Source organism: Orbicella franksi, chromosome 4 (assembly GCF_964199315.1).
Source record: "Orbicella franksi chromosome 4, jaOrbFran1.1, whole genome shotgun sequence".
Classification (NCBI taxonomy): domain Eukaryota; kingdom Metazoa; phylum Cnidaria; class Anthozoa; order Scleractinia; family Merulinidae; genus Orbicella; species Orbicella franksi.
In genome coordinates this window covers 30,608,844-30,633,606 of record NC_138148.1, presented here as the reverse complement: position 1 = coordinate 30,633,606, position 24,763 = coordinate 30,608,844, and the positions used below count along the sequence as shown (strand labels likewise).

At 40.0% G+C, this 24,763-nt stretch overlaps 3 protein-coding genes across 3 annotated transcripts; 1 reads left to right on the top strand and 2 right to left on the bottom strand.

Moving 5' to 3' along the window:
• The first annotated feature begins 1,369 nt into the window (after positions 1 to 1,369).
• On the top strand, positions 1,370 to 6,621 carry LOC145483913 (doublesex- and mab-3-related transcription factor A2-like). The gene is made up of 2 exons (XM_081462481.1): positions 1,370 to 2,834; positions 4,767 to 6,621. The coding sequence occupies exons 1-2, from the start codon at positions 2,465 to 2,467 to the stop codon at positions 5,564 to 5,566; spliced, it is 1,170 nt and encodes a 389-aa protein (XP_081318607.1). The 5' UTR covers positions 1,370 to 2,464; the 3' UTR covers positions 5,567 to 6,621.
• Positions 6,622 to 6,728: 107 nt separating this feature from the next.
• LOC145483907 (macrophage mannose receptor 1-like) lies at positions 6,729 to 16,577 on the bottom strand. Its single transcript, XM_081462475.1, has 7 exons — positions 15,980 to 16,577; positions 11,489 to 11,902; positions 10,702 to 10,743; positions 9,790 to 10,057; positions 9,220 to 9,356; positions 7,856 to 8,419; positions 6,729 to 7,425 (listed from the first exon to the last, which is right to left on the bottom strand). The coding sequence occupies exons 1-7, from the start codon at positions 16,068 to 16,070 to the stop codon at positions 7,358 to 7,360; spliced, it is 1,584 nt and encodes a 527-aa protein (XP_081318601.1). The 5' UTR covers positions 16,071 to 16,577; the 3' UTR covers positions 6,729 to 7,357.
• A 4,981-nt stretch (positions 16,578 to 21,558) lies between these two features.
• LOC145483916 (adenosine receptor A2a-like) lies at positions 21,559 to 22,630 on the bottom strand. The gene has a single exon (XM_081462485.1). The coding sequence runs from the start codon at positions 22,585 to 22,587 to the stop codon at positions 21,676 to 21,678; it is 912 nt and encodes a 303-aa protein (XP_081318611.1). The 5' UTR covers positions 22,588 to 22,630; the 3' UTR covers positions 21,559 to 21,675.
• Positions 22,631 to 24,763: the final 2,133 nt, after the last annotated feature.

The window sequence follows — 24,763 nt, the reverse complement described above, 5'->3', positions numbered from 1 at the left end:
ACTGCTGTATCTATCTGTACACATATATATGACACTTTAAGTACAGAAAAAGTGTCATATGGCCTGTCTGGTCGGTTTTTATCATGTTTGTTTCTCAGATCGAGCTGCGGCAGTGGGTTCAAAAATATGTTGACACGTAAAACCACACGGTCTCGAGAGACAGAATGCCATATTGCATCTTAATTTTAATTCACAACATGTGATATTCGACTGAACTGCACATGGAACGCACTGGTGTATTTTAATACTGTTAGCATTGCTTTGTAGTGTTAAAACTTAGAAAAAATGGTCTATTGTAGAAATAAACTTGGAAAAGCCCCTTACCCAAAATTAAAGCCGTTAATTCCTCCGTCGCGTTAATGGCTTATTTTCGTCCAATCGTTTCAAACTGCGCATTAATTGCGGAAATTGTACTCGTACAATCAACTTGTACTTAAATTTTAAGGAAAGAATCAAAATCCTGGAGGTTGGACATTTTCTAAAGAAAATTTCGCAGTGAACGCTTCATTATTTCATTTCACCATGCAGTCAAAAGATTTTTTCGGTAGAGATTAGGTGGAATAACGTAATTGCTAGACTGACATGGCTTTAAAAGAACTCTCTGAAAGAGAATACCACAGAACAGTTGTAATATAATATTCGACAATGTTTTTTAAATGATTTGAAGACGTCCGCTTGTGCAATACCGACAGGTTTTCAAAGATCGGGTCTTAGAATTAATTCTTAATCATTTTTTACATTTGCTCATAGACATCTTTCATCCTTGTTGAAGATTAATTCCTTGTTGCTAGGATTAGTTTTTTCTTTTGGACGCTTTAAAACAAGAATAGTCAAATACATGCCATAAAAGAGAGTAAGAATAAGTTCATTTGTTTTCACTACATTTGAAAACAATTCGAGGTAATTTTCATATTTGAGTGTTTTTTTTGCGTGGAGAGCTTTAGACGTGAAGCCTTTTCGGAAGCAATAGTGTCAAAATTCGATTACAGTAATGAATGTCTCACCTAAGGAAACACTCTTTTTATGCTCGCCTTCTTCAATAGATATTGACGCATGGTTTTGCTCTATTAATGTCGCAACGAATTTTCAAAGTTTGAAGTTTAATTTCTTACATCGAGAGAGAGAGAGAGAGAGAGAGAGAGAGAGATAGCGTCCTGAATTGCATGTTATGAACTCCACTAGAAGGCGAACACAGAATTTCGTCGATTTTGCCTTAACGAAAAGTTCTTCTTTCGCAGCCATATTCAAATATTGCCCAAGGTAATTTTGCCTGCAGCTTAAATAAAAGGAAATTAAACAATAGTACAATTATTTGTTTAAGCGAAGTAAAGGATATTTCAAGGTTAACAATCTTTATCAATCGGGTATAAAATTTCTTGTGCGAACACCTGAACACACTACTTTAAGTATCGTGAAACGCGCGGGTGTAATTCCAAAGTGGAAATTTTGCCATTTTAAAGTTTGTTTCCAGCTAATTTTCCGCCAGACTCTCATGTATATTCAGTGGCTTTGTTCTTTATTTCAAACGCGACGTATTTGTCATCGACCAGGCTTTCGAAATAATAGACGAAAATTTAGCGACAGTTGGCAAGAAGCCCCGTTATTTAGCTGTCCATTTTTCACTTTATCTCCTCGTAAAGTTAAACGAAAAGTTTTCATGTGTCTTTGGGCGATTTCATTCTCGCTTGCTCGCGGCGTGGAACCATATTTAGCTTTCGTGTTCTTCTGACAGCACCTCCACTTTGCCCACAAAGAACCGAGCTTTGAATTCCATAGAGAACTGACAAATTCAAGGCGCCATTGTATCGGCAGACAATATAGTTACTCGGTATCCAGTTTCGGAGGCATTGTTTGATGTTCTGAATTATTCATTGTTTGGCAATTAGACGGGAAAACAATAAGCAAACTATGTGGTCTTATTATGCAGCCATTCTGGGTTAAGCAATAAAGCAAATGCAACAGTGTAGCCAACTAACATGCCCGGCGCGACTCGTAGATTAAGCGATTCCTATTCCGCTGCTAAAAGGATCGCGGTATAGTTAAGTTCCTTGGAAACTCGTTAGTTCGGGTTTAAGGGAGGGGCCCTCCACAATGCCTCTTTTGATCGAAGATTTGAAACACTCAAATCACGTTTGATTGCTTGTATGAGAAACTGCGTTGCCATTAATTCAAAATAAATTCCTTTGAGAATTAAAACTAATTTGGCTTATGAGCGGGTGTAGTTGTTTACACGACTAAAGAAGAGCTGACAGGGCACACAGAGACGTATTTGGACGCTGGACCAATCGTGGCGCTTGTAAACAAAGGCTCTTGAATTTTCTGAATGTAAAAATATAATTTGAACAAAAGGGAGCCGTCATTCATTCTGGTCTTGTTAAGAGGTACTTCGACAATCAGGGTCGAGTGCACTGCGCGACAACAGCCCTTCAGCTTCAAGAGATTTTCAAGTGTGCGTTGAAGAGCCATGGCAGATACCTCGTTCGTGATTCAGCAGTCCTTCTCCGAGCGGAAGCACCCGCGAGTACCAAAGTGTGCTCGGTGTCGAAACCACGGTGTGGTCTCGTGGTTAAAGGGCCATAAGAGGTTTTGTAGATGGAGGGATTGCAACTGTGCTCAGTGCACGCTGATCGCCGAGAGACAGCGGGTCATGGCGGCGCAGGTCGCCCTGAGGCGTCAACAGACTCAGGAAGAGAGCATGCAGATACAGATGACGAAGAAAGCTCCGTCCTATATAGCCCCCCTTGTTAGCGCGGTGCGGCAGTTTAACGGTGTCGGAAGAAGTTGCTCAGACGAGACGCAGGCCTTGCTCTCGTATCGGCGGGCAGTCGCACACGGTAAGTGAAGCGTAAACGCGGAGCGTTTGACGCCAATTTTTTTCGCCCCCAGACGCGAGACTTGTTTATGTGAATGTACACGCCGCGCTACGCATTAGGACTTCGCGATTTGCTTTGCAACTTTCCGCCTGTTTCCTGAAATCTTCAGCCGGCGGGTACAATTTATAACATGTAGCAAATTGATATATGTTTGTAGTTTCTTAACTTGTCAATTACACGCCTCCAAGACAAACATAAGAATGTTTCATCTCGGAGACTTTAGCGTGCTGTTTGCACAGGATTTATCGCGTTCTTTCATCAAATTGTGACAAGGTTATCTTTTAGTTGCGCACGGAGTGAAATGGTCGTGAATGGAATCCCGTCAATTTCCGTGAACCTTGCCAACGTTTAAAATTGATGAATAAAATATGTAGACATGGTTAACATAAGAACTAATTACCCCTTGTTCTTCTCTTTTGTAAATCAGTGCATCTTCTTCGGTATTGTGTTTTCGACTAGAAGAACAAACCGAAGTACTGTTTGGAGCATTTTCTTTCCGTGCACCGAAGTTTCGTGGTAAAGTTTTTTTTTTTTCGAAACTGTCCGTGAAACGCTTCCGACAGAAATTCCGTCGTGTCTTAAATCTTCCATTGTGTCCCAAACTGGAACAAAAAAGTTTTCTTTCAATGGTAAAAGCCCCTTACAAAAGGCCTACATTAATAAAATTTCTTGGCACTTACAGAAAACGTTTTCATGCGCAAAGAGTTTACGCCCGAATGTAATGGCTCAAATTAATTTCGTTTTCGTTAAACTCTTTCGCTCGGCTCTGTATTTTCCTTCTTTTTGGTTACGAAAATTGCTTGCTCATTTCAAAAGCGATTTCATTACACACATTAGTTAAATGTTCCTTTTAGCTCCAAGTGATAGAAATTGTATACTTTAAAAGCTTTTGCGAGATAATTTCGATCAGTTCAACAGTGTTGAGTTTGCCGTGAAATGTGTGATTCCAGAAGCTTTTCGCTCCGTGTCAAGAGAGTTTTCAACTGTGTTAAAATTTGAAACAAAGATAAGAGCTTAAGCAGAGTAAACACATCCACTCTCTTTCATGATCATTCCCCAATCTCCAAACAAAGAAAATGTATAAGTGCATTGGAGGAGGGTGGAAATTTCAGCGTTTTCCCAGCACAGTTTTACAGAATTCACTTAAAGGCAGCGCCGAATTGGCGCTCGAGTGAACAACAAAAAAATATAAAGTTTTCAATAAGGGTTACATTTTCTAATTGCGAAGCTCTTATACGGGAACAAATAAACGATGCAGTCAAGGTTAAGAAGAAGTTTTTTTCTTCTGTTAGCGAGATTCTGCGAAGAAATGTCTCGGTTACTAAGTTACCAAGACACTTCGAGCTTTTTGCGTTCTATTGAGTCCCACGCAATTTACATCCACTTGCGTAATTCGATTTCAGCCAAATGGAAATTGTTTTCTTCGTTGCTTTAAGTCACTAACAGGTCCCCGCCCTCACAAAAAGGCTAAAATTAATGCTGAAAAAAACCTGTCAGCAAGTAAGTCTATCAAAGAAGGCTGGTTCCAAAATTGCCAGCTCGTTTGATTGAAAAAGAAAGAAAATTGCTAACACTTCATAAAATTTTCTTTAATACCAGCTCTGGGAAGAAATGCACTCTATTGTGATGATAATATCGTTCCTGTTTTTTTGTTTTTTTGTTTTTTTTTCTTTTCTCTTCTTTTCTTTTTTTGAACTGATTGAAAATTGTCTGTTCTATTCTTTGCCTCCATTAACATGTTCTGAATAACGCAATATCCTCTGGGTTATTTTTATTTTACGACTGAGTTGAAATTTTAATTAACCAAGTTCTGAAACTAAACCCGCTAAAATCAACTCTACTTACTGCGCCTTACTCTCTCTATCGTTCTTATATTCTTTCATGTACATTCAGAAGCCGAAAAGGAAGCATTACAAGAACCACCGAGGCCAATTCAGCCCAAATGCAACGACTCGCACGAGGTCAAAATAAAAGAAGAACCAGTCAGCCCGGTCAGCTTTGAGGAGGAGCGATTTTCAGATGCTGAAGACAACCGGAAGAGATCCGCCAGCGACGAAGATAAGGGGCCTGAATACGTGCACTCAAAAGTGCCACGCCTCTCCCCCCACAGGAAAGAGACGGAGACGTTCAAATCCTCTTTAGAACTACTTCAGCGCATCTTTCCTCACCAGAGTAAAGCTATTCTAGAGTTGATTCTTGGCGCTTGTGAAGAAGACGTAGTCAAAGCTATTGAATCGCTTCTCCCCGAGAACAACCCGCGACCCTATCCTTTGCCAATTCCCCTTAGAGGGTATGGTTCGGGCCCGCTTCTATCCTGCGATGGAAGCACAAAGTCAGCGTTCTCTCCCATTGCAAAGTCTCCACCGTATGTTTATCCGGGACCTCTACCCGCGCAAGCGCAATCGCTGAAGAGTCCTTGTGACAAAAGCCCAGGTACGCCTAGCGCGTTTCAACCCATCCATTCATGCAGCCCGCCAGAACTAAGCCCCTCGATGGCAGATAGATTCCAGTTTCCAGTAGTGGCTGGGTATTTCTTCAACAGGCCTGGTTCATCAGCTCTTCTGTCGCTCAATTCCGCGCAGCAGCAGAGAAATGGACCACCGCAGCCTGGATCCAGGTTCTGTGGGTATTGTGGGCTCTCAAGCAAAGTCGGAGACAAGTTTTGTAGTCATTGTGGCAAGTCACTGGAGTAAACTTACAAACAGTTAGAAATTTGAATTATTAGAGTTACCAGGAAAGAATTTACATTGTGGTTTTGAGCGATACGAATTAAATGATACTGGCCTCTAGAGGAGTGCCTATTTTTCTTTAGTTGCGGAAGAATGACTTAGAAACACGGGCATTGATCAAAAATTAATGAATTGAACAGATTTTAACAGCAAAGTCGTTTTGTGTATTTATAGAGCAGACAAAAAAGTTGAACTTGTTTTTTTGAAGATGTCTCTTGACCAAACAGAGACCTCACGGGGAACAACGCGTACTTCCTACACAGGGAATAATCTATTTACCTAAGCTATTAAAGCTCGAGTTTGAACTGTCTCAAGATAATTTATTGAGCTCAGTTTGTATCGACCAATTTCTGGGCTTAAGAGTTAAGGACTCATTGTAAACTTTGTAAGAGATTATTTGAAAGAAATTGAACTGTTTTATTAGATATCGTCACCTTTGCTTATAAGTCAACCTCTTAATCCCAAGATCTGGAGGGCGTTAATTGCCAATTGATGGCTATTGTTTAGAAAAGCAGACTCAGACTGCCTTTGTGTGGTCTTCACAGAATAAGAAGGCATGAAAAAAAGTTATGACGATTAACAATGTATTGTAAATATCTGGGATATCAAGATACTCTATGTTGCATCTTGATGGAAGAATGAGTTCGTTGCATTGTAATAAAATGTAGATTTTTAAAATCCTTCTGTAGGAGAAAAGATGGCGGCAGTACATTTTGCCACAATACCGTGCGAACCTTGCACAGCCCATAAAGTACAAGGAAAGGGCATATTTTAACGCTGACAGTTGTCCCTGTGCTTACGACATTGTGTATGCTGAGTTCAAGAATGTAAGAATTTTTCTGAACTATTTATGAGCGTTGTTAAAGTTTTTGTGCGCTAAGAATTATGGGTGAATGTACCAGTCAACATCTGTTTTTTCTTACGAAGGATTCTAACACTCTTATGGTTATGTTCAAGTTTCATCTATTTCTGTTTGTGTTGTCTTCAATAAATTTGTCTGAAGGTTGTGTTTATCCACTTATGTAATGCCAATCTCGTGATGTGTAACCAAGTTTTCGAAATTTTCTGACCTAGAATTCCTTTCCATTTGATTTTCCTTCCGGAATTTCTCGGAAGTTTTGGTTGAATGGTTAGCATTTCGGAAATATAACAATTCTCGGATTTTCCTGAAACTTTCCACAGAAATTTCCTTACCATTCACCTTCGTTTCGAAAGTTTCGGAATTTCTGGTTGAACTGTAGAAAGCGTTCTACTATATATTACAACCATGCCCAGTGATCTCTCTTTCGTGACTTTGATTTATGCTCGCGTTATACTTGTTTCTGGCATGGAGGAGGGTTCATTTGCAAAAAGGCGTTATGTCAACATGAGGGCATTAGGAGTATTTCTACTCCTCCCTGGGTGGGATGCTAGTCCACCGCAGGGTTTCCCCTACCCCTCCCCCCGGCATTAAATTCACTGGAGCGTCCATTTATACCCCTGGATCGCGTGAGGCACTGTGAGAGAAAAGTGTCTTTCCTGAGAACACAATACAATGGCCCCGCCCAGGGTGTGAATCTGGACCAATCGATCAAGAGTCCAAGCGCGCCAACCATTAGTCACTTAGCCTCTACAAAAACTCCTTATATCATATTAATAATTGTGACAAACAGCAAAAGAATAATTCACGTATCATGTTAGTTTTACAAAAAGGATTTTCTAGTATATTTTTACAACAGATTTTTAGAATTATTACTAATAAAGAATTCTCCATTGTCAATAATCCCTGTTTCTCTGCTCCTCATATTCGTCAAGTTCGTCCGTGTTTTGATTCTCGACCATTTCTGAAAAGAAAAAATGATATCGATTGGAAACACTACTCGAGTTTGGAAACGTGGTCTGTATGATTGGTTGATCCATCTAAGAAGCATTAAACCTCTTTTCTACCCTTTCTACCTTCCCCCCCTTGGGGAAAACTAGTTTAAAATGAAAATTTCCTATAATGGAAACTTCAGCGAGAAATGTTCGATTGTCTGCTTATATTCTTTGTCCACTTGTTTTCAGTTCTTTTTGGTCCTAAATTTCACGTGCAACATAACTTACACTGTAACAAAACTTTGCCCCATTGTCGAGAAATGAGAAATGAAGTTAGCTGTAGGACATCGCTACTTACGGGGAGGAGGACGTTAAAAAAAGGCATCACTTTCGGAGGGTTGCTAATCGGAGTTTTACGGTGTGGTGTAACGCAATGTGTAACGCAATACTTTCACTCACCGTCGCAGACTTTATCCCTGATTTTTGACACCCGCTTCTTTAGCGCACTGAAAGACTTCACAGTAATCACATCTTCAGCGGTTGACGCCATTAACATCAACTCCTCCATGTCAACCTCTTCGCCGATTCCCACCGACAAAACGGTCACGTGGTTTTCTTTCAACGCCATGGACGCTCGCGCTACACCGAGGGCGTTGTCCGATCTTCCAAAGGTCACTACAACTAGAATTTTGGGAACATCGGGCCTCGAGCCTCCCTTGACTGAGAAGAGGTCGGTAAGGGCTAGCTGCAAGGCTCGCTCGGTCTTCGTTTCCCCTTCTGCGTATGGGATGTTGTCGATTGTCTCTTTCAAAAGGAGGACATTGTTGTCAGCGCTGAACTGAAAGTCGAAAATCACGTTGGCTCGCGTGGAATAGCGAATGACACCAACAAGCGTGTCGTTATTCGAGATTTCAAAGTCCCTGATCACAGTCCACACAAAGTTTTTGGCTTCCTGGAAGTTGCTTTCTCCGCGCGATCCAGACGAATCTACTATGAATGCTAAGTCTGTTTTCCCTTGACACACTGGAACAGAATAATAAACAATGAAAAGCGGAAACGATCTGGTTGGAAAGAAAGTGTTATTATTACAATAAAAAAACACCAATGAAATACCAGTTGAGCTTTCGCGCGAAAACTTGACATCTTCAAACGTGAAAATAACATGTTATCTTCCCGGGTGAAAAGGTCACTATGCTATGGTTACATAATAAACTGCGCCTTTCACAGCGAAAGTGAAATGTTTTGGTGTTTTATTGGTGTTTATGTAATGAAGAGAACATTGCATGAGCGCTTGGAGATGCCAAATTTATCTTCTCGCGTTGAAAAATATTTCACCCGCTCACTGTGCTCACTCGTGAAACATTTTTTTAACACTCGAAGAGAAATTTCGTGTCTCTGCGCGGCCATATAATATCTTCTATTTATCACGTTGAAGTTAATAATTTTGAAACGCGAATTTACTTCTCTATATATTTCTCAACAGACCCTCGACCAGGAAGAGGGGGCACCTTAAAAGCCGTTTGAACAAAAAACTAAGATAACAACAAAAACTAGCTTAGTGCTTTTCATGACTATCAGAATATCCGGGTACGTACAGCATTGATCTAATATAAATTGGGCTGTTGATCACCACAAATATTATCAGCTTCTTTTTTCTCCTCCTAATCAAATAAACAGGTCAGCAGAATAATGGAATTATCACATGTACAGTAAACGCTTTTAATTAACAAATTCTGACTTCCAGTCGCTACTCTATGGAAACCAGCGGCAAGAATTTTTATCTTGCCGAGTTGATTATTTAGAACCTGACATTTCGTACTTACGTCTTGTTTTACAAGCGAAAGGTGTCTCCATCACACAGCTTTCGTCACTCCATTTCCCCCAGTCAGGATCAGCGTGAATGGCTACACAATCCTCCTTGTGATTCTTAGCGAAAAATGAAGGTTCGCCGGATGCCCACCTTTACGGAATGAAGACACAATTAGCTAAGAAACGTCCCCTACCAATGCCCCTGACATTTGGTTTCTCAGCTTCTTTCCTTCCCCCCTTCCAGTTCCATCCTTCCGTCCTGCCCTCCTTCTTTCTTTTGTTCGTTCAATCGCTCGTTCGTTCAATTGCTCGTTCGTTCGTCCGTTCAAGGTTCATTCAATCGTTCGTTCGTTCGTTCGTTGTTCAATCGCTTGTTTGCTCGTTCGATCGTCCGATCAATTGTTCGTTATAGCGCTCGTTTGTTCGTTGTTCAATCGTTCGTTCGCTTGTTCGTTCGTTCGTTCGTTCGTTCGTTGTTCAATCGTTCGTTTGCTCGCTCGATCGCCCGATCAAGCGTTAGTTCGCTCGTTCTCCCTCTGCCATTTTCAAGTACAACAACATTTGCAAGTACTTCAGTGTCTGACCTTGTGTAGGTCACCGTGCTGTTCTTCTCTGTCCATTCGTAGACTCCCTGATGGCCAATGTCCGACGCTCCGATCCAAAACTTCGAGAAGCCGAGTACCCGACGAATTTGTCGGATTCTGCTGGTCACCCACCGGTTCTCTTTTAGTGTTCGGATACTAAGCAGATGCCCTCTTTCCATTTCCTTGCAGTATCGCTCGGCCTCAGTCCAGCTTAAGGCGCTCCACGGTAAAGGAATAAACTTGTAAATGTAATTTTCCCAATGCCAGCCTGAAATTTAGAAACAGAAACGTGAGAAAGAATCGCTTGATAGTCAAACTATCTTACAAACTACGAGCAATTTACATGCAGCCTTGAAGTTTGCGCATTCGACCCCCGGGATTCGACCCTTTTTAAATCATTATTAAGCCTGGCGAGAAGGATCGAAGGCTCTGGGAAATGAACAGATGAAAGTAATTGGACAAGAGTACGATATTGTGCCTTACGGGATGATAAATCTTTCAGTCCTGGGGGATCACCCATATGAAAAGGTCGCAGATGCTCGTCAGAAAATTTGAATTAAAAGATACCACTTAAAACAGAATAGCGTCGATTACCAGTCGTTGTTGGGGAAAGGAGCCTGGACTCGAGAAAGCGGTGGAAATCGAGCTTAAAAACGGAAATGAGAGTGTTTTTCAGTTATTATATTTATTGTAGTATTTTCTATGGCATGGTATAAATCCTCATATCTCACCCTTACGTACGTTATCGTAATCGCCGGAGCTGATTTAAAGATTACCTTCACCTCAATCCTTGCGCCAGAGAGGCACACAAGGTCTCAGATTTAAAGATGAAAGGAGCAAATTCCCAAAATTATTACGTGAAGCAGTGCTTCAAAATATTAAGCCAACTTACGAACATCGGACAAGACTTACTGTATCCGAACCTCTTTTTCTCTGTAAGCCTTCGAGGGAGCTCTGCAAAGACACAACTACATAGATTTTAAAACAATTACTAGATGAGCTTTTTCGCGACACATCACTCGCATAAAATTTTGGACGTTGAAATTTCGGACGTTTAATTTTCGAACACTTTATGTCATTTGCAACAAATTTCCAACAGTTTGCTGATAAATAGCTAACGTAAATTAACGTCCACAAAGCACGAATTAGACGGGAAAAACATCAAAACATAATAGTTTTACTAGATCCTCAATGTTATACGAAAACACCTACGCGAAAATAACACATTCTATGAAGCCGTTATGTGCGTCAAGTAGTGTCTCAACTAGAGTTGGCTCCACAAAACCCGGCATAAAGGAAACTTAGAGCTTTGGAGCTACTTCAAAGTTTTATACAGCACTCTAAATATTTAAGACGCTTAAAATTTCGGACGGTTGTATTTTCGGACACTTTTATGTCCCAAATTAAAATCGTCCAAAGTTTTTTGCACGTGATGTATCAAAATTAATAGTAATTAATAGCTAGGCAGTGGCGGATTTCGGGGTGGGGCCTGAAGGCAAACTGATACAAAAAGACCCGAGGGCAAGACATATTTGGACCTGAAGGGGGGGCCCAACCCCGAAGGGTTGGAGACATTTAGCGTTCCCGGCTTTATAAAGAGCTATATAGGTCTGGATCCGCCACTTATAAGTGATTGCAGACGAAGGGGAACGATTCCATCTTTCCCTTTGGTTTACAGAGTAAAAGGTATTCAACCTACCCTCTGACTTACAGATATAGCCATGGACCTCAAAGCAATCCTCCACGTACCATTTCGAGCGATCACCTTCAAATTCCAGACAGACACAAAACTCGTAAGGAGCTTGCTGTAGGGGCCTTCTCGGTTGACCGGGTGCCCAGGGAACAACATTATACCGGAGAGGTTGTGCATCGACAAAATCCCACGCATCATTGATTCTACGGTCGCTCCCTCCAATCCACAGTTTGACCTTCGAACTTGGATCTCGCACGATGCTTTTAATTATACCGTCTGCCCATTCGATTTCGTTGAGAGTAACAAGGCTCGTCAAATGACCATTTTCTCGTGTTTTACAAAGTGTCTCAGCTTCGTACCACGTGCGTGTGTCATCCTCAGGTAAAACAAACTTGTACACATTGTTGTTGTGTTCAAAAACTGTTGTCAAACAAATAAAAAATAAAATTAAGTGTACCGTTATCCTGTTATCATAATCATCCACTTTATTCGTCTAGCTCTCTTTCACAGTTCCTCTCGTTCTCGCCACTCCCATTAGCCTAACGTTAAATTTTTGACGGAGATTGGATGGGGGGGGGGGTGAGGAATGTCTACTCATAGTTACGCAAACCTTCCTCGCGTGACAAGCCCTGTTGTCATACAGATTAAATTGAATGAATCAAGTTCAACATGGACTCCAGAGTATAGTCATTGCGGTCATACACAACGTTGCAGCTGGACCAAAACAGTTGAGGATCTTAGCCTGGCAGGATCGATAATGATACACCCATCTTTCGCCCATCGGTGATAAGTAAGATATCCTAGCTTCTTAGTGAGGTCCTTAGTACACCTGACTTTTTTCCCATATATCAGCATCTGGCAAATTATCTTTTTGCACGTGATACGTTCAAATCCTTCGCGGAAGAAAACTTCAACACCCGGATCTGTCACTAACAGACGAAAAGAGATTGTTCCATACTCCCAGACAGAAGCGAGCCGCGGGCACACTGAAATATCTGTGTTGAAAATAACTCTTAACATTGAAACTACCTGCTTAGGGAGCGGCGAGGGAGTAACAGACACTGAACATTTAATCTGTGAGAAGGTAGAGGGAAGAGAGTTGCGTGACGATCCCAAACAAAGGGACTAGAGTGCGAGCAAGCTCTTCGCGGGAAAAGAAAGAAGAAGACAAAGAAAAAAAAGAAGAAGAAGAAGAAAAAGAAGAAGAAGAAGAAGAAGAAAAAGAAGAAGAAAAAGAAGGAGAAGGAGAAGGAGACGAAGAAGAAGAAGAAGAAAAAGAAGAAGAAAAAGAAGGAGAAGGAGAAGAATAAGAAGAAGAAGAAGAAGAAGAAGAAGAAAAAGAAGAAGAAAAAGAAGGAGAAGGAGAAGGAGAAGAAGAAGAAGAAGAAGAAGAAAAAGAAGGAGAAGGAGAAGAAGAAGAAGAAGAAGAAGAAGAAGAAGAAAAAGAAGGAGAAGGAGAAGAAGAAGAAGAAGAAGAAGAAAAAGAAGAAGAAAAAGAAGGAGAAGGAGAAGAAGAAGAAGAAGAAGAAGAAGAAGAAGAAGAAGAAAAAGAAGAAGAAAAAGAAGGAGAAGGAGAAGGAGAAGAAGAAGAAGAAGAAGAAGAAGAAGAAGAAAAAGAAGAAGAAAAAGAAGGAGAAGGAGAAGGAGAAGAAGAAGAAGAAGAAGAAGAAGAAGAAAAAGAAGAAGAAAAAGAAGGAGAAGGAGAAGGAGAAGAAGAAGAAGAAGAAGAAGAAGAAAAAGAAGAAGAAAAAGAAGGAGAAGGAGAAGGAGAAGAAGAAGAAGAAGAAGAAGAAAAAGAAGAAAAAGAAGGAGAAGGAGAAGGAGAAGAAGAAGAAGAAAAAGAAGAAAAAGAAGGAGAAGGAGAAGAAGAAGAAGAAGAAGAAGAAGAAGAAGAAAAAGAAGGAGAAGGAGAAGGAGAAGAAGAAGAAGAAGAAGAAGAAGAAAAAGAAGGAGAAGGAGAAGGAGAAGAAGAAGAAGAAGAAGAAGAAGAAGAAGAAGAAGAAGAAAAAGAAGGAGAAGGAGAAGGAGAAGGAGAAGGAGAAGAAGAAGAAGAAGAAAAAGAAGAAAAAGAAGGAGAAGGAGAAGAAGAAGAAGAAGAAGAAGAAGAAGAAAAAGAAGAAGAAAAAGAAGGAGAAGGAGAAGGAGAAGAAGAAGAAGAAAAAGAAGAAAAAGAAGGAGAAGGAGAAGGAGAAGAAGAAGAAGAAGAAGAAGAAGAAGAAGAAGAAAAAGAAGGAGAAGGAGAAGGAGAAGAAGAAGAAGAAGAAAAAGAAGAAAAAGAAGGAGAAGGAGAAGGAGAAGAAGAAGAAGAAGAAGAAAAAGAAGAAAAAGAAGGAGAAGGAGAAGGAGAAGAAGAAGAAGAAGAAGAAGAAAAAGAAGAAGAAAAAGAAGGAGAAGGAGAAGGAGAAGAAGAAGAAGAAGAAGAAGAAAAAGAAGAAAAAGAAGGAGAAGGAGAAGGAGAAGAAGAAGAAGAAGAAAAAGAAGAAAAAGAAGGAGAAGGAGAAGGAGAAGAAGAAGAAGAAGAAGAAGAAGAAGAAGAAGAAGAAGAAAAAGAAGGAGAAGGAGAAGGAGAAGAAGAAGAAGAAGAAGAAGAAGAAGAAAAAGAAGGAGAAGAAGAAGAAGAAGAAGAAGAAGGAGAAGAAGAAGAAGGAGAAGGAGGAGGAGGAGGAGGAGAAAAAGAAGGAGAAGGGCCTTTAATTAAAATATTTCGAACAGAACCACCTTATGGCTCTATCACTTGATTTATTAAGCACTACATGAAAATGACAAGAAAATTACCTTTTTTGGCGTTTTATATTCGTAATACGGGCCAGTTATGAAAGCATGTGAAAGGAATACCTTTTTTCAATATAATGTATACAAAAGGGGTACGTTTTCTGTCTAAAGGGGTCGGACCTCGAGGGGGGGGGAACCTCCTCGTATGAAACTTTGCAGAGCCCCCCCGGGCTCAAAGGCTAGCGTGCAGGCCATCTAAAAAGGCCGTTGTTTCACGCACAAAGGAACAGAAGACGGATGCACGCACATACAATGATTATAACAAATTTCACTTTGTCTTATCAAATATATTATCCATGGACATTATTTGCGCAAGTTTTTACCAAACTAGCCTTTAGAAATGAAAGGTTAAAACGAGAAAACAATAAGAACGAGTTGATCTTTCTGGAAAGGTCCCGGATGTTTGGCTGGTTTTCATTAATAAGCGATTGATGAGTTCATTGATTGAGTAATAAGAGCTCGTGACAAATAGTTTAAACGGAACGCTCCTGCTGTCGAAAATTATTTCATTACGTCAACAACTTTGTACAGTATGTCTCATTAAGATTGCTTTGTACCCAATATTTAGTCGCCGAGATTCGGAAATTCAAACGGTGTTCTCTATAAAATGTATTGAATTTTTGATGCCAGAACCTCAAAAACCCAAACTATGTTTTTTTTAGTAGTCCGTTCTTAAGAGGGTCTGCGTATTATCACGGTCTTCTTTGCCACCCTTATCAACACCGGACGTGATATCAGATATGACATGGTAACGCTGAAAGGCAACAAACAACTGCCAAAATAGTTTGAGTAATCTTTCTTAGCGTGCGACCCAAATACACGAAAGCAAAAAGAACGATCTGGCGGCGAGACGCGCAGGCCCATACGCTTCTCATTTCTTTCCCTAATTTTCATATTTTTAGTTTTTCCAATCGCGTGGAGGATTTTAAGAACAAAATCCGTCTGCTCCTAGTCTCCAGTCAAAACAAATTAAAATAATCTTTAGCTACTTTTGACCAACTTTTTGTAATTGTAGAGTAAAGTCGGGACAGCGATGAATGTTTTCGAATTGCATGGGTTCTGGATAGAAAGGCCGGAATAATATGCGTTTTGATTGATCAAAGTGTCTAACCAGGACTAAAGAAAGTTCTGCTCAATAGAAGCTAAATGAGCTTAGACTAACGAGCGAAGGCCCTTATCAACGCAGATTTCATCACACAGTAAACTGAATAAGTTCTTAAAACATGCGACTTTACGTGACAACTATACAAGTCTTCTGTTCTCTAGATACAACCGCACTCGTAGCAGACGCTGGGATCCGGTGGATAATATACACAGAACAGAAATAACTGGCTGTTAACCACTGCATTAAACCGTGTAAGCAAAAACATCTGCGCGCTTACGACCTTTGACGGTATCTCGTTACCCATTTACGTCGATCTAAGCTAAACACTGCAATTTGTCGACAATTTACTTTGTGCTCAGTAAGTCATATGCTCTAAAAAACGAACAGAAAAGTTTGGGTCGAGATCAGAAACATTTGCTACACAGAATGTATTGATGGATCGCTGGTTATCCTAGATCAGACAAAACCAGCCATGCATAGAATTCATGATTGAGTCGATGGCAGAAAAAATATAGTACATCTTTATCTTGATGAATCGACAAAAACTTGAAGGGTGAAAACTAACAAATCGAGTTGTCCGTAGTCGAAGAAACAATCAAAGCATATAAGCGCAAACATACCGTATCCTGGAGTGCTTTGTGTTAAAACGGGACAGAGGCTAACCAAACCCAGAAAAACTGCCATTGCCTTGAAAGACTGTGAACAGGACATCACTGGTCGAATTTTTCAACTCTTGCCAGACTGAGGATATATACAGAATAAATCTAAGTACCTGCAATGGAACGCTATAATAAACGGAGCACGCCAGCCAGAAACGTGACACGGTCAATCGGCACCCCACGGTTAAACTTAATCCGATACGCTGTTGGGAGCAGACAGGGGGACGAGGAAAGGGGGATCTCCCTTCCCTACTAAATATGCGAGAAGGTACGGTAGGTATTTCGTGTTGGTCCATTTCCAAATCTCAAATTATTGGCGTCGAATTCTTCATAACGGAAAACAGTAGCCTGTGACATCACCAACTTCCTCTTCATTCTGCCCGCCCAGTCTCTCTCGCTTCAGAAGGACGAGAAAAGAAGAGACTCGGGGAAAGACATTGTGACGTAAAGTCTAATCTGAATTCGCGTTATTAATCATACCTCGGGATTCCTTCGATTTCGCGGTGTTTTGAAAAATCCCAACACTAAATTAGGACCTGCAAAAGTAACTAACAACATATTTGGTGTATCAAACACTGAAGAGATAATGAAGCCATCTGGCCAAGTTCAGCTGTGAGTTAGGTTGTCATACGTCACAGCATTGTGCAATAGATGAGTGAATTGATGAATTAAATGAGGAAGTTGTTGATCGATCATTGCTTAACTAGGTTTGACTCACAATACATTGGCAAGGCTCCCATAAATTTGACATATCTATGTATTAGTGTCACCCAACTGGTGGACTAATGCAAATCCTGCATTTTAATTGGCTACGCTTGTAGAGGACTATTAGTAATAGTCCTCGAGTAGCGAAATTGGCGCAATCGAGCGTGACGCTTTCTTTCGTTTTATTCCCAAACAAATATTTCTTCAACTTGCAGTTGCTAACTTTATTATTGCCTTTTCTGTCCGACTAGTTGGGTGATACTAAAACAATTAGACCCTTCGCCCTCAAGGGCCACGGGTCTAATTGTTAATTAGTAAAATTCTATCCTAAGGTAACAATGAAGAAAGGCTGAGAACTACGTAGAAAACTTAACGGAAACAACGACATGATAGAGTCCAAACTGAAAGCCAAGAATTGCAACCGAGGACAGTTGTTTCGACCTGGTTGGGTCTCGTCAGCATGGTGTAGCAGCAAAAAGCAGAACGAGCGGCTTGTGGACCCATCGTCTACTACTAGAAATGCACATGGCAAATGACCTCAAATGAAACTCAATGTTTGATAGATAATGTTAGGAAATTTCATGGCTTTTGCATGTATCAATCTCTTTGTTTCCTCTCGTTTCCATCACTATACGCCATCGAAAAGCGCGGCTTCGTCTTTTTGTGTTTTATTTCCTGTTTTCATCTCTTACCAAAAACACCCGGCCTTTAGTCAGTATGCATATGAAAACGTACGGTCCGTAAGATCATTTTTTTTACTTAAATGTCAGCCAAATTAAGACATAATTCAAGAGCTATTCCTAAGTTAAAGCACAGCTCACAGTATCTAAAGATCGTGCCAAGTTTAGTCTAGATTATCTAACAGCTTAGCAAAATACTAGCATCTCAAATCACAATTTCCCTAATTACGTAAAATTTGCCCCACGTCACATTTTCACGTATTTCATGTCTCTTTAAGAGTGAATCATCCAACGGCAGTCAATGACTTCTGGTCCACTTTAACCCCATGCTGTTTATTTTGCTTGTAATAGGACTGACTGAACTTTATTCTATACACAGTTTTTGGAATATCTTTTAATTCTCTGAAAGCCGAAACTGAGCCTTTAAAGTTATAATTACAAAGCTCAATAGTTCAAATCACTCTACAAGACAATTGCTCTCGTGTACACCATCTATCTAAGACTTCAGGTTCAGTGAACAGTATTAAAAAGTCTTAAAGCTTTAATCAAGGGAATAAATTAAGATCTTAAAGAACAGTTTCGATGCCATCGAAATTACTGATATTGCATGGTGAAGCGAAATCTTACTGCTTTACTGTAAGTTGTTGCTACGCCGCAAAATGTCATAATCGCCGCAAAATGTAATACTAACGCAAAATGTAATAACAATCGCCGCAAAATGTAATACTAACGCAAAATGTAATAACATCAACGCAAAATGTAATAAAGTTGTCAACGCGAAATGTAATAACTTTCCAACGCAAAATGTCATAACTTTTTTAACGCAAAATGTAATAACTCCTAGATTGCAAGTATGTTCAAAACAAAAGATATGACAGGCCTACACAGACTCCCCTCGTGAATTGCGATAGCGATGCATTTTAGCCTTCAATTAAATTTTCGTTCTAACGAGGGTGTCTTTTAGAGATTTGTCTCTCTTATATGATATGATCGGAGGTTTAGTATAGATGCTTTTCCGTAAGCATTATTTTGTTTATCCTCCGCCATGTGTTCTTCGGTGTCCGTTGGAGGACAGTAAGAGGGTGTTTTTGGGGCTGTGTAATCGACATCCTCGTCACCAGATGTACTTAGCAGTAATTCGTTGTCTGACATCATAGTTGCGTCAGCAGGACCGCTCGGTTTCGATTCTTCACGAATCTCTTCAGCTGCTGTTTGGAGCGTGACAACTTTAAATTCAATGTTACTCAGGGAAAGGTAGAGAAGTTTCTCAATTCCGTTCCCGCTCGAATAGTTGTTTGGTGATCTTTTTATATCAGGATAGTCTGTGGTTAGGATCAAAGTTGTAGCTTTCCTATTGGTCCTCCCTGAAGCGAGAGGGCCAATGAGGTGTGAGGGGTTTTCGATCTGGTAGAGCGAGAGGCTAGAGTGTGTCTCTTTGTTAAGGCTATTTTTAAGCTTGGGCTTCCCAAATGGAAGTGAGATCGCTCAAGAGTACTATAATATACTTTTCCGCTGTGTTGCGTATTATACTCAGTCGAGGACGACCCCTCGGGTGTTTTTAAGCGCTGTAATTTGCGTATTATATGTTTTGTACATTTTTGGGTTTTAATTTTTCTTATGCACTTTTCTTTTTTATCTACCCCTTGTATCACCGCTAAATGTAATAAACAATGCTAAATGTAACACCAACCGTAAATGTAATAAAAGTTAACTCTCAATGTAATACTAACCACAAATGTAATAAAAATCAACCCTAAATGTAATAACTTACCCCACCGTAAATGTAATATAATTTAACGCTAAAAGTAATAAGCTGACCAACCGTAAATGTAACACAAGTTATTCTCAAATGTAATAACATAGTGTTAAAAGCTCCGTTACGGTTACCGGGCATCACTTGAAGTCTCGGTGATTTTTTTGTGAACATTGGCGAGGTTCTGCACAGTTCCGGTCAAAGCTTAACTGGGAAATTCTGACGATTCCCCAAGAAAATAGCCCTTCTGATGGTCGAGCATTTGCAAACATCATTTCGGAAATTCTTTTCAGCGGATCGCGCAATTACATAGCCCACTTTCGAAAATAGTGGAAGCCTGGGCGAGAGAAGGCGCGCGCTCAGTTGTGGGATCGTTTGAGGGCGCCCGAGGTTGAAAACAAAATGCGCGAGCGCCCCAACATAACGATCCCATGATTGATCCCTTACCCATACTCGCCCCAGGTTGACACTCTTTTTGAAAGTGGGCTATTATTAGAAGTCCTTCTAGATGTGTTCATTTGACATGACATATTACCCAGCAGCCCGGGGGGGGGATACTTTGGGAATTTCTGGGTGGGGATGTGCTGCTGGGACCGTAGAACCCTTAGCCTACACCAGAGCTAGTTGAGCTGAATTTTACTACCCTATACTAGGGTAAACTCCCCAAATCCCCCCATCTATTGACACTGTTGAGGCTGATTTGCGTAAGTTTAAACTTGCCGATTTGTTTTTTTTATATATATATTTTTTTGAGTGGCAATTCCGGGTTTCCTTAGTCTAGATAAAATCTTCAAGCAACGAGTCAGTTTTGTGAAAAATTTTCCCCCATTCTAGACCCAAACGCTCTGATTTATATACCCTATCCTAGAGTAAACTGCTTGAAAACCATACCCTTCACAGCAGCACATACCTATATAGCCCAGATATGGCAGTGCCCCCCCCCCCGGGCCCAGCAGTACATGGCCTAAAAGAAATTTTAATGAATAACTTGGTTGTAATACAAAACCAGCCGTTGCTGAAAAGCATCTATACTAAACCTCCGATTATGTCATACAAGAGAGGCAAATCTCTAAAAGATACGCTCGTTAGAGCGAAAATTTAATTGAAGGCTAAAGTGCATCGCTATCGCAATTCACGAGGGGAGTCCCTGTAGGCCTGTCATATCTTTTGTTTTTAACACAGGGTGTAACAGTTTAGAATCGTATTTTTAAAAGCAATCTCTCCTTGAATAATTTCAAATGGCTGCTTACAAAACTGGAACTTTCGTGCGTTCAAAATATTATGCCCCGTCTCTAAAATGGATACCCCGCTCTAACTCAGGAGTTCCAAAATCACGACCCCGTTGGGCAGCACATACCCGTATAGGTATTGTATGGGAGTGGCCCCCAGGGGGTAATCTGCGCCTAACGGTTTAGTTAGTAAAGGAGATTAACCGTGATTGGGTAATCCGATAATCTATTGAAGTGATATCATATCACTGATGATATTGATGCCATTTACGCCTTTGTCACCCTTAGTAACGTGTTATTACATTTAAGGTTAACTTGTATTACATTTACGGTTGGTCAGCTTATTACATTTAGCGTTAAATTGTATTACATTTACGGTGGGGTAAGTTATTACATTTAGGGTTGATTTTTATTACATTTGCGGTTAGTATTACATTTAGAGTTAATTTTTATTACATTTACGGTTGGTATTACATTTAGCGTTGTTGTTACATTTAGCGGTGATACACCCCTTTACCAACTATTTACAGAGAGATTCACGGCAATTACACTGACTATCAATCATGTGTTATTTAAATTAAGGTAAGCCTCTCACTGGGAAGCCAAAGTTTCTTTAACAATCTCATGGCAATCAATCAATGGCAAAATTAATCAGCCATAGCTTTGTATGAGAAAAAAGAACATGCATTTGCGGATAATTTCAAAAAGCTTCACACAAAACAAGGTCCTCCTGCCCCCTCACGCACACCCCTTCCTCGTTCAACCAACGTGGCAAAGGAACATCTTTCTTATTTTGATTCGAGGGTGTGTTGAATTCATAATAAAACTAGTAGACCTAGTATACAGGTTATTTATAACTTAGGTTCCAACAAGTCAGAATCACGATACTGTTACTAATTTTTGACTAAGTTGAACATACTTGCAATTCAGGAGTTATTACAATTTGCGTTATTACATTTTCCGTTAAAAAAAGTTATTACATTTTGCGTTGGAAAGTTATTACATTTCGCGTTTATAACTTTATTACATTTTGCGTTGATGTTATTACATTTTGCGTTAGTATTACATTTGCGGCGATTGTTATTACATTTTGCGTTGGTATTACATTTTGCGGCGATTATCACATTCTGCGGCGTAACAGTTGTGTTCCTGAAAGTATGTTCAATCATCTTTAGTAGTTTCGTGATTTCCTTGGTTTCGACATGCTCCGAATAAAATAGAATAACCAAACTCTCGCATGTAAACGAACAAAAGTGTGGCTGACTAACGTGCTCAGCTAGAGTCAGTAGTTTAGCTTTCATTCACCAGCCAAGCCATTCGCCGAGATGTTCCTATTTGATTTCGATCTTGGACTTTCCGACTGATCCTATTGCCACGCTTGTTGGTGTTTCGCAGAAAACTGTCACCAAGTTTTCTCTGAATCTCCCTAAACAACTTTCTAACATTGCGCCGAAATTTTGCGAACTTGTAAAAGTAGATGAAAAGGTTGATGCATGAGTTGACGCACGCGGCAGTAATACACCACAATTTTCCTCTGAGAAAATCTTCATCGCTTTTCAAGGTTGCAGAAAAGAATGGAAACAACAATACTGGAAGCCAACATGACATTGCTGTTATCAACACCAACCCAACCCCTCTGGTGGTTCTGTCTGCTTGCAGATGGCGCCGCTTTCGAAAATCTTTCGCACCTAGCATGGAATGATTAACGATGTGTTCAGCCTGCTTTCTTGCTTCCTTATAAATGACGCCATAAAGGATAGGAACCGCCATGATTATTATGGTGGTGTAGAGCTGAGAAATAACTTTGACGCCAAATATTTCACTCAAGGCTAAATTCCCTGCTACAAATGCTACCAGCCATGAAATTGAGATCAACAGTGCAACGTTTTTCTTGTTCATCCAGGTGATGTACTTGAACGGCAGATATATGGCCACAAAGCGATCGAAAGTTACAGCTAAAAGTCCATTCATCGAGACCGTCACTAAACTATAACCAATTAAACAAGTGGTCAACACGAAAGACCGAGCTTGGTCCGGCTGATTGAAGCGAATAACCAACAACGGCTGGTAAACGGCACAAACCAGAAAATCAGCCACCGATAAACTGACCAGGAACAAGTTGGTTCCTTCGATGTCTCGAACAGATGTAAACAGCAGAGAAGACACAATCACCAAGAAATTAGCGCAACAGCCAATAATCATTGGCAGGCAGTTGAGAGTAGTGAAGAAAGCAGCTTCCCAAACTGCCATGGTAGCTAGTTGGGTCTTTTTTGAAAGAAAAGGCGTGCTCTTTCAGTTGCTGTCGCTCAAAAAAAAATCATTTTGCATGATGATTTTTTTTTAAAATCATTTTCATATTTTCAATAATAGGTAAAAGAAAGTTACCCATTGATGATTACCTAAAGGTTTGTCAAATACACTTTGACATCTTGCTTTTAAAAGCAAATCGTTTCAGTGAAGTTAATTCCGCAAAGAACAAATTCTTTTGAGAAAGCAAAAACAATGCAGTTTACTAGCAAAGTTAATAGACATAATCTTCTAAATTAGTTACCGTAGCTGATGAGATTTTAATTTTAAAAAAATATACATAAATTAGATATATTAAAATAAATAAATTAAATTCACTGCTGTAGGCACAACATGAGATCCTTTCAGTTGCACCTGTCTCCAAACAATATTTATTTATAAAAATCATTTTCCAGTCTTCCAACTCATTACTTTCTGTTTTATAAACTATGAGTGTTGAAGATCTAACTGTGCATTCACTCTGTTCGTGAGTTGAGTATTCACCAAAGTACACCATCTGCAGTGATTGTTCCGTGAGGGCGGAATGAAAATTGATATATATATATAATATTTTTGAAAATATCTATCTATCTATCTATCTATCTATCTATCTATCTATCTATCTATCTATCTATCTATCTATCTATATATATATATATATATATATATATAAATTCTAAATTTTAAATACGGTCACCATATTGAAGTGAAATAATTAACAGCTATTGGACGAGGTTGAGCAAAATATCGTGATTTATCAGTGACGAGCACATCAATTATTTGTTGAAGCCGAAGGTTGGCAGGAGTACCCGTCGGATTCGCTCAGCAAAATATCCGCTCTGCAGACTAAAGTTGAGCTGGCTGGGAATCTTAGCAATAGACAGGAACATTGTTCCTCCTGCATGCTGAAACAATCTCGTTTACGTTACTTCGCCGACGCAATACCTTTTCATCTTCGCCATAACTACACGCAAATCGTTCGCATGTTCTTCTTCAGTATAGCTTAAGGCTTTGAACACTTATTTATAAAGGCCATCATCGTCATCAATCGCACGCTTGAACATGCATGGCGAGTTGATACTCGGGGCTTTCCAGCTCCAAACCAAGTAATTATTACAGTATTTCTCTTTCCATAGCTTCCAGTTCTCGGGGATCTCGCTACTTAATTGACCTCAAATCTAAATGTTGCGGAGTCAATGATGTCTGATGGAATAACATTGAAAATATTGATGCTTTCGCGGCGAGGCACCCGAACTTGTTTTCGCTTGTAGGCATTCGTAGACGGTATACTTTGTCGACAAATATGAACTACCCTTTCGCTGCAGCATGTAGTGTTAGATGGCAGAGAACCTTAAACGAACCTCATTAATCCAGGCTTAATCCGGCTACTTGAACTCAAGATACACAAGCTGAACGCGTATATCATATCACTGTATGTATAGCACAAATTGCATAGCCGTTACAGAACATAAGCGTGCTTATAAAGAATGTTTGCAAAAATAGCATATTATAACCTTAATTAACTGCACACTAATGGCTGATAGTGTGCAATGGCTCAGCCAATCAGATTGCAGCATTTGCATTAGTGTTCAGGTAGAATTCTACAAATGAGTTTTAGTATAAATTTACTAGCGTTCTATCACGAATGCCGTTCGCTGATTCGCTACGCTACTCACTATCTATGCTGTGAGAGCAGTGAGTAGCCTAGCATTGTGCCCTTGTTAACAAAATGACGGCCGCTTCTAAGCGTTTTCGAAGTGTCTGTGAAGAGGATTCAGAGAGAGGTTTGAACGAGTAGTAGATTTTTACTAAAACAATTCGATTATTCGCTCTCGATTTCTACGCGTGATAGAACTCTCAAGCTCATAATCTAATTGTGCATTGGTCTGCATTTAGAATTTGCGGTAACCTTGTTCGATATTGAGAAAACAAACATCTACTACAGCTTGAAGGAAATCTATCAATGACATGTATGTCCCCGTTCTGTTGCGCGCGTGAATGACGCGGAATTCACACGCGGCATGCATGAATGCGCAATGCAATTCAATGGAATCACCTGCAGGAGTGTTCAACGCAAAATCATAAGTGCAAT

What these genes read in the sequence shown, in the direction of transcription:
- LOC145483916 (XM_081462485.1), bottom strand. Translation starts at nt 22,587, where the DNA reads ATGATTATTGGCTGTTGCGCTAATTTCTTGGTGATTGTGTCTTCTCTG.
- LOC145483913 (XM_081462481.1), top strand. Translation starts at nt 2,465, where the DNA reads ATGGCAGATACCTCGTTCGTGATTCAGCAGTCCTTCTCCGAGCGGAAG. An exon ending in TCGGCGGGCAGTCGCACACG is followed by an intron (nt 2,835 to 4,766) that starts GTAAGTGAAGCG and finishes ATGTACATTCAG; the next exon opens with AAGCCGAAAAGGAAGCATTA.
- LOC145483907 (XM_081462475.1), bottom strand. Translation starts at nt 16,070, where the DNA reads ATGTCCTGTTCACAGTCTTTCAAGGCAATGGCAGTTTTTCTGGGTTTG. An exon ending in TTTCGCTTGTAAAACAAGAC is followed by an intron (nt 8,420 to 9,219) that starts GTAAGTACGAAA and finishes ATTCTGTTCCAG; the next exon opens with TGTGTCAAGGGAAAACAGAC. An exon ending in CAGGGATAAAGTCTGCGACG is followed by an intron (nt 7,426 to 7,855) that starts GTGAGTGAAAGT and finishes TTTTCTTTTCAG; the next exon opens with AAATGGTCGAGAATCAAAAC.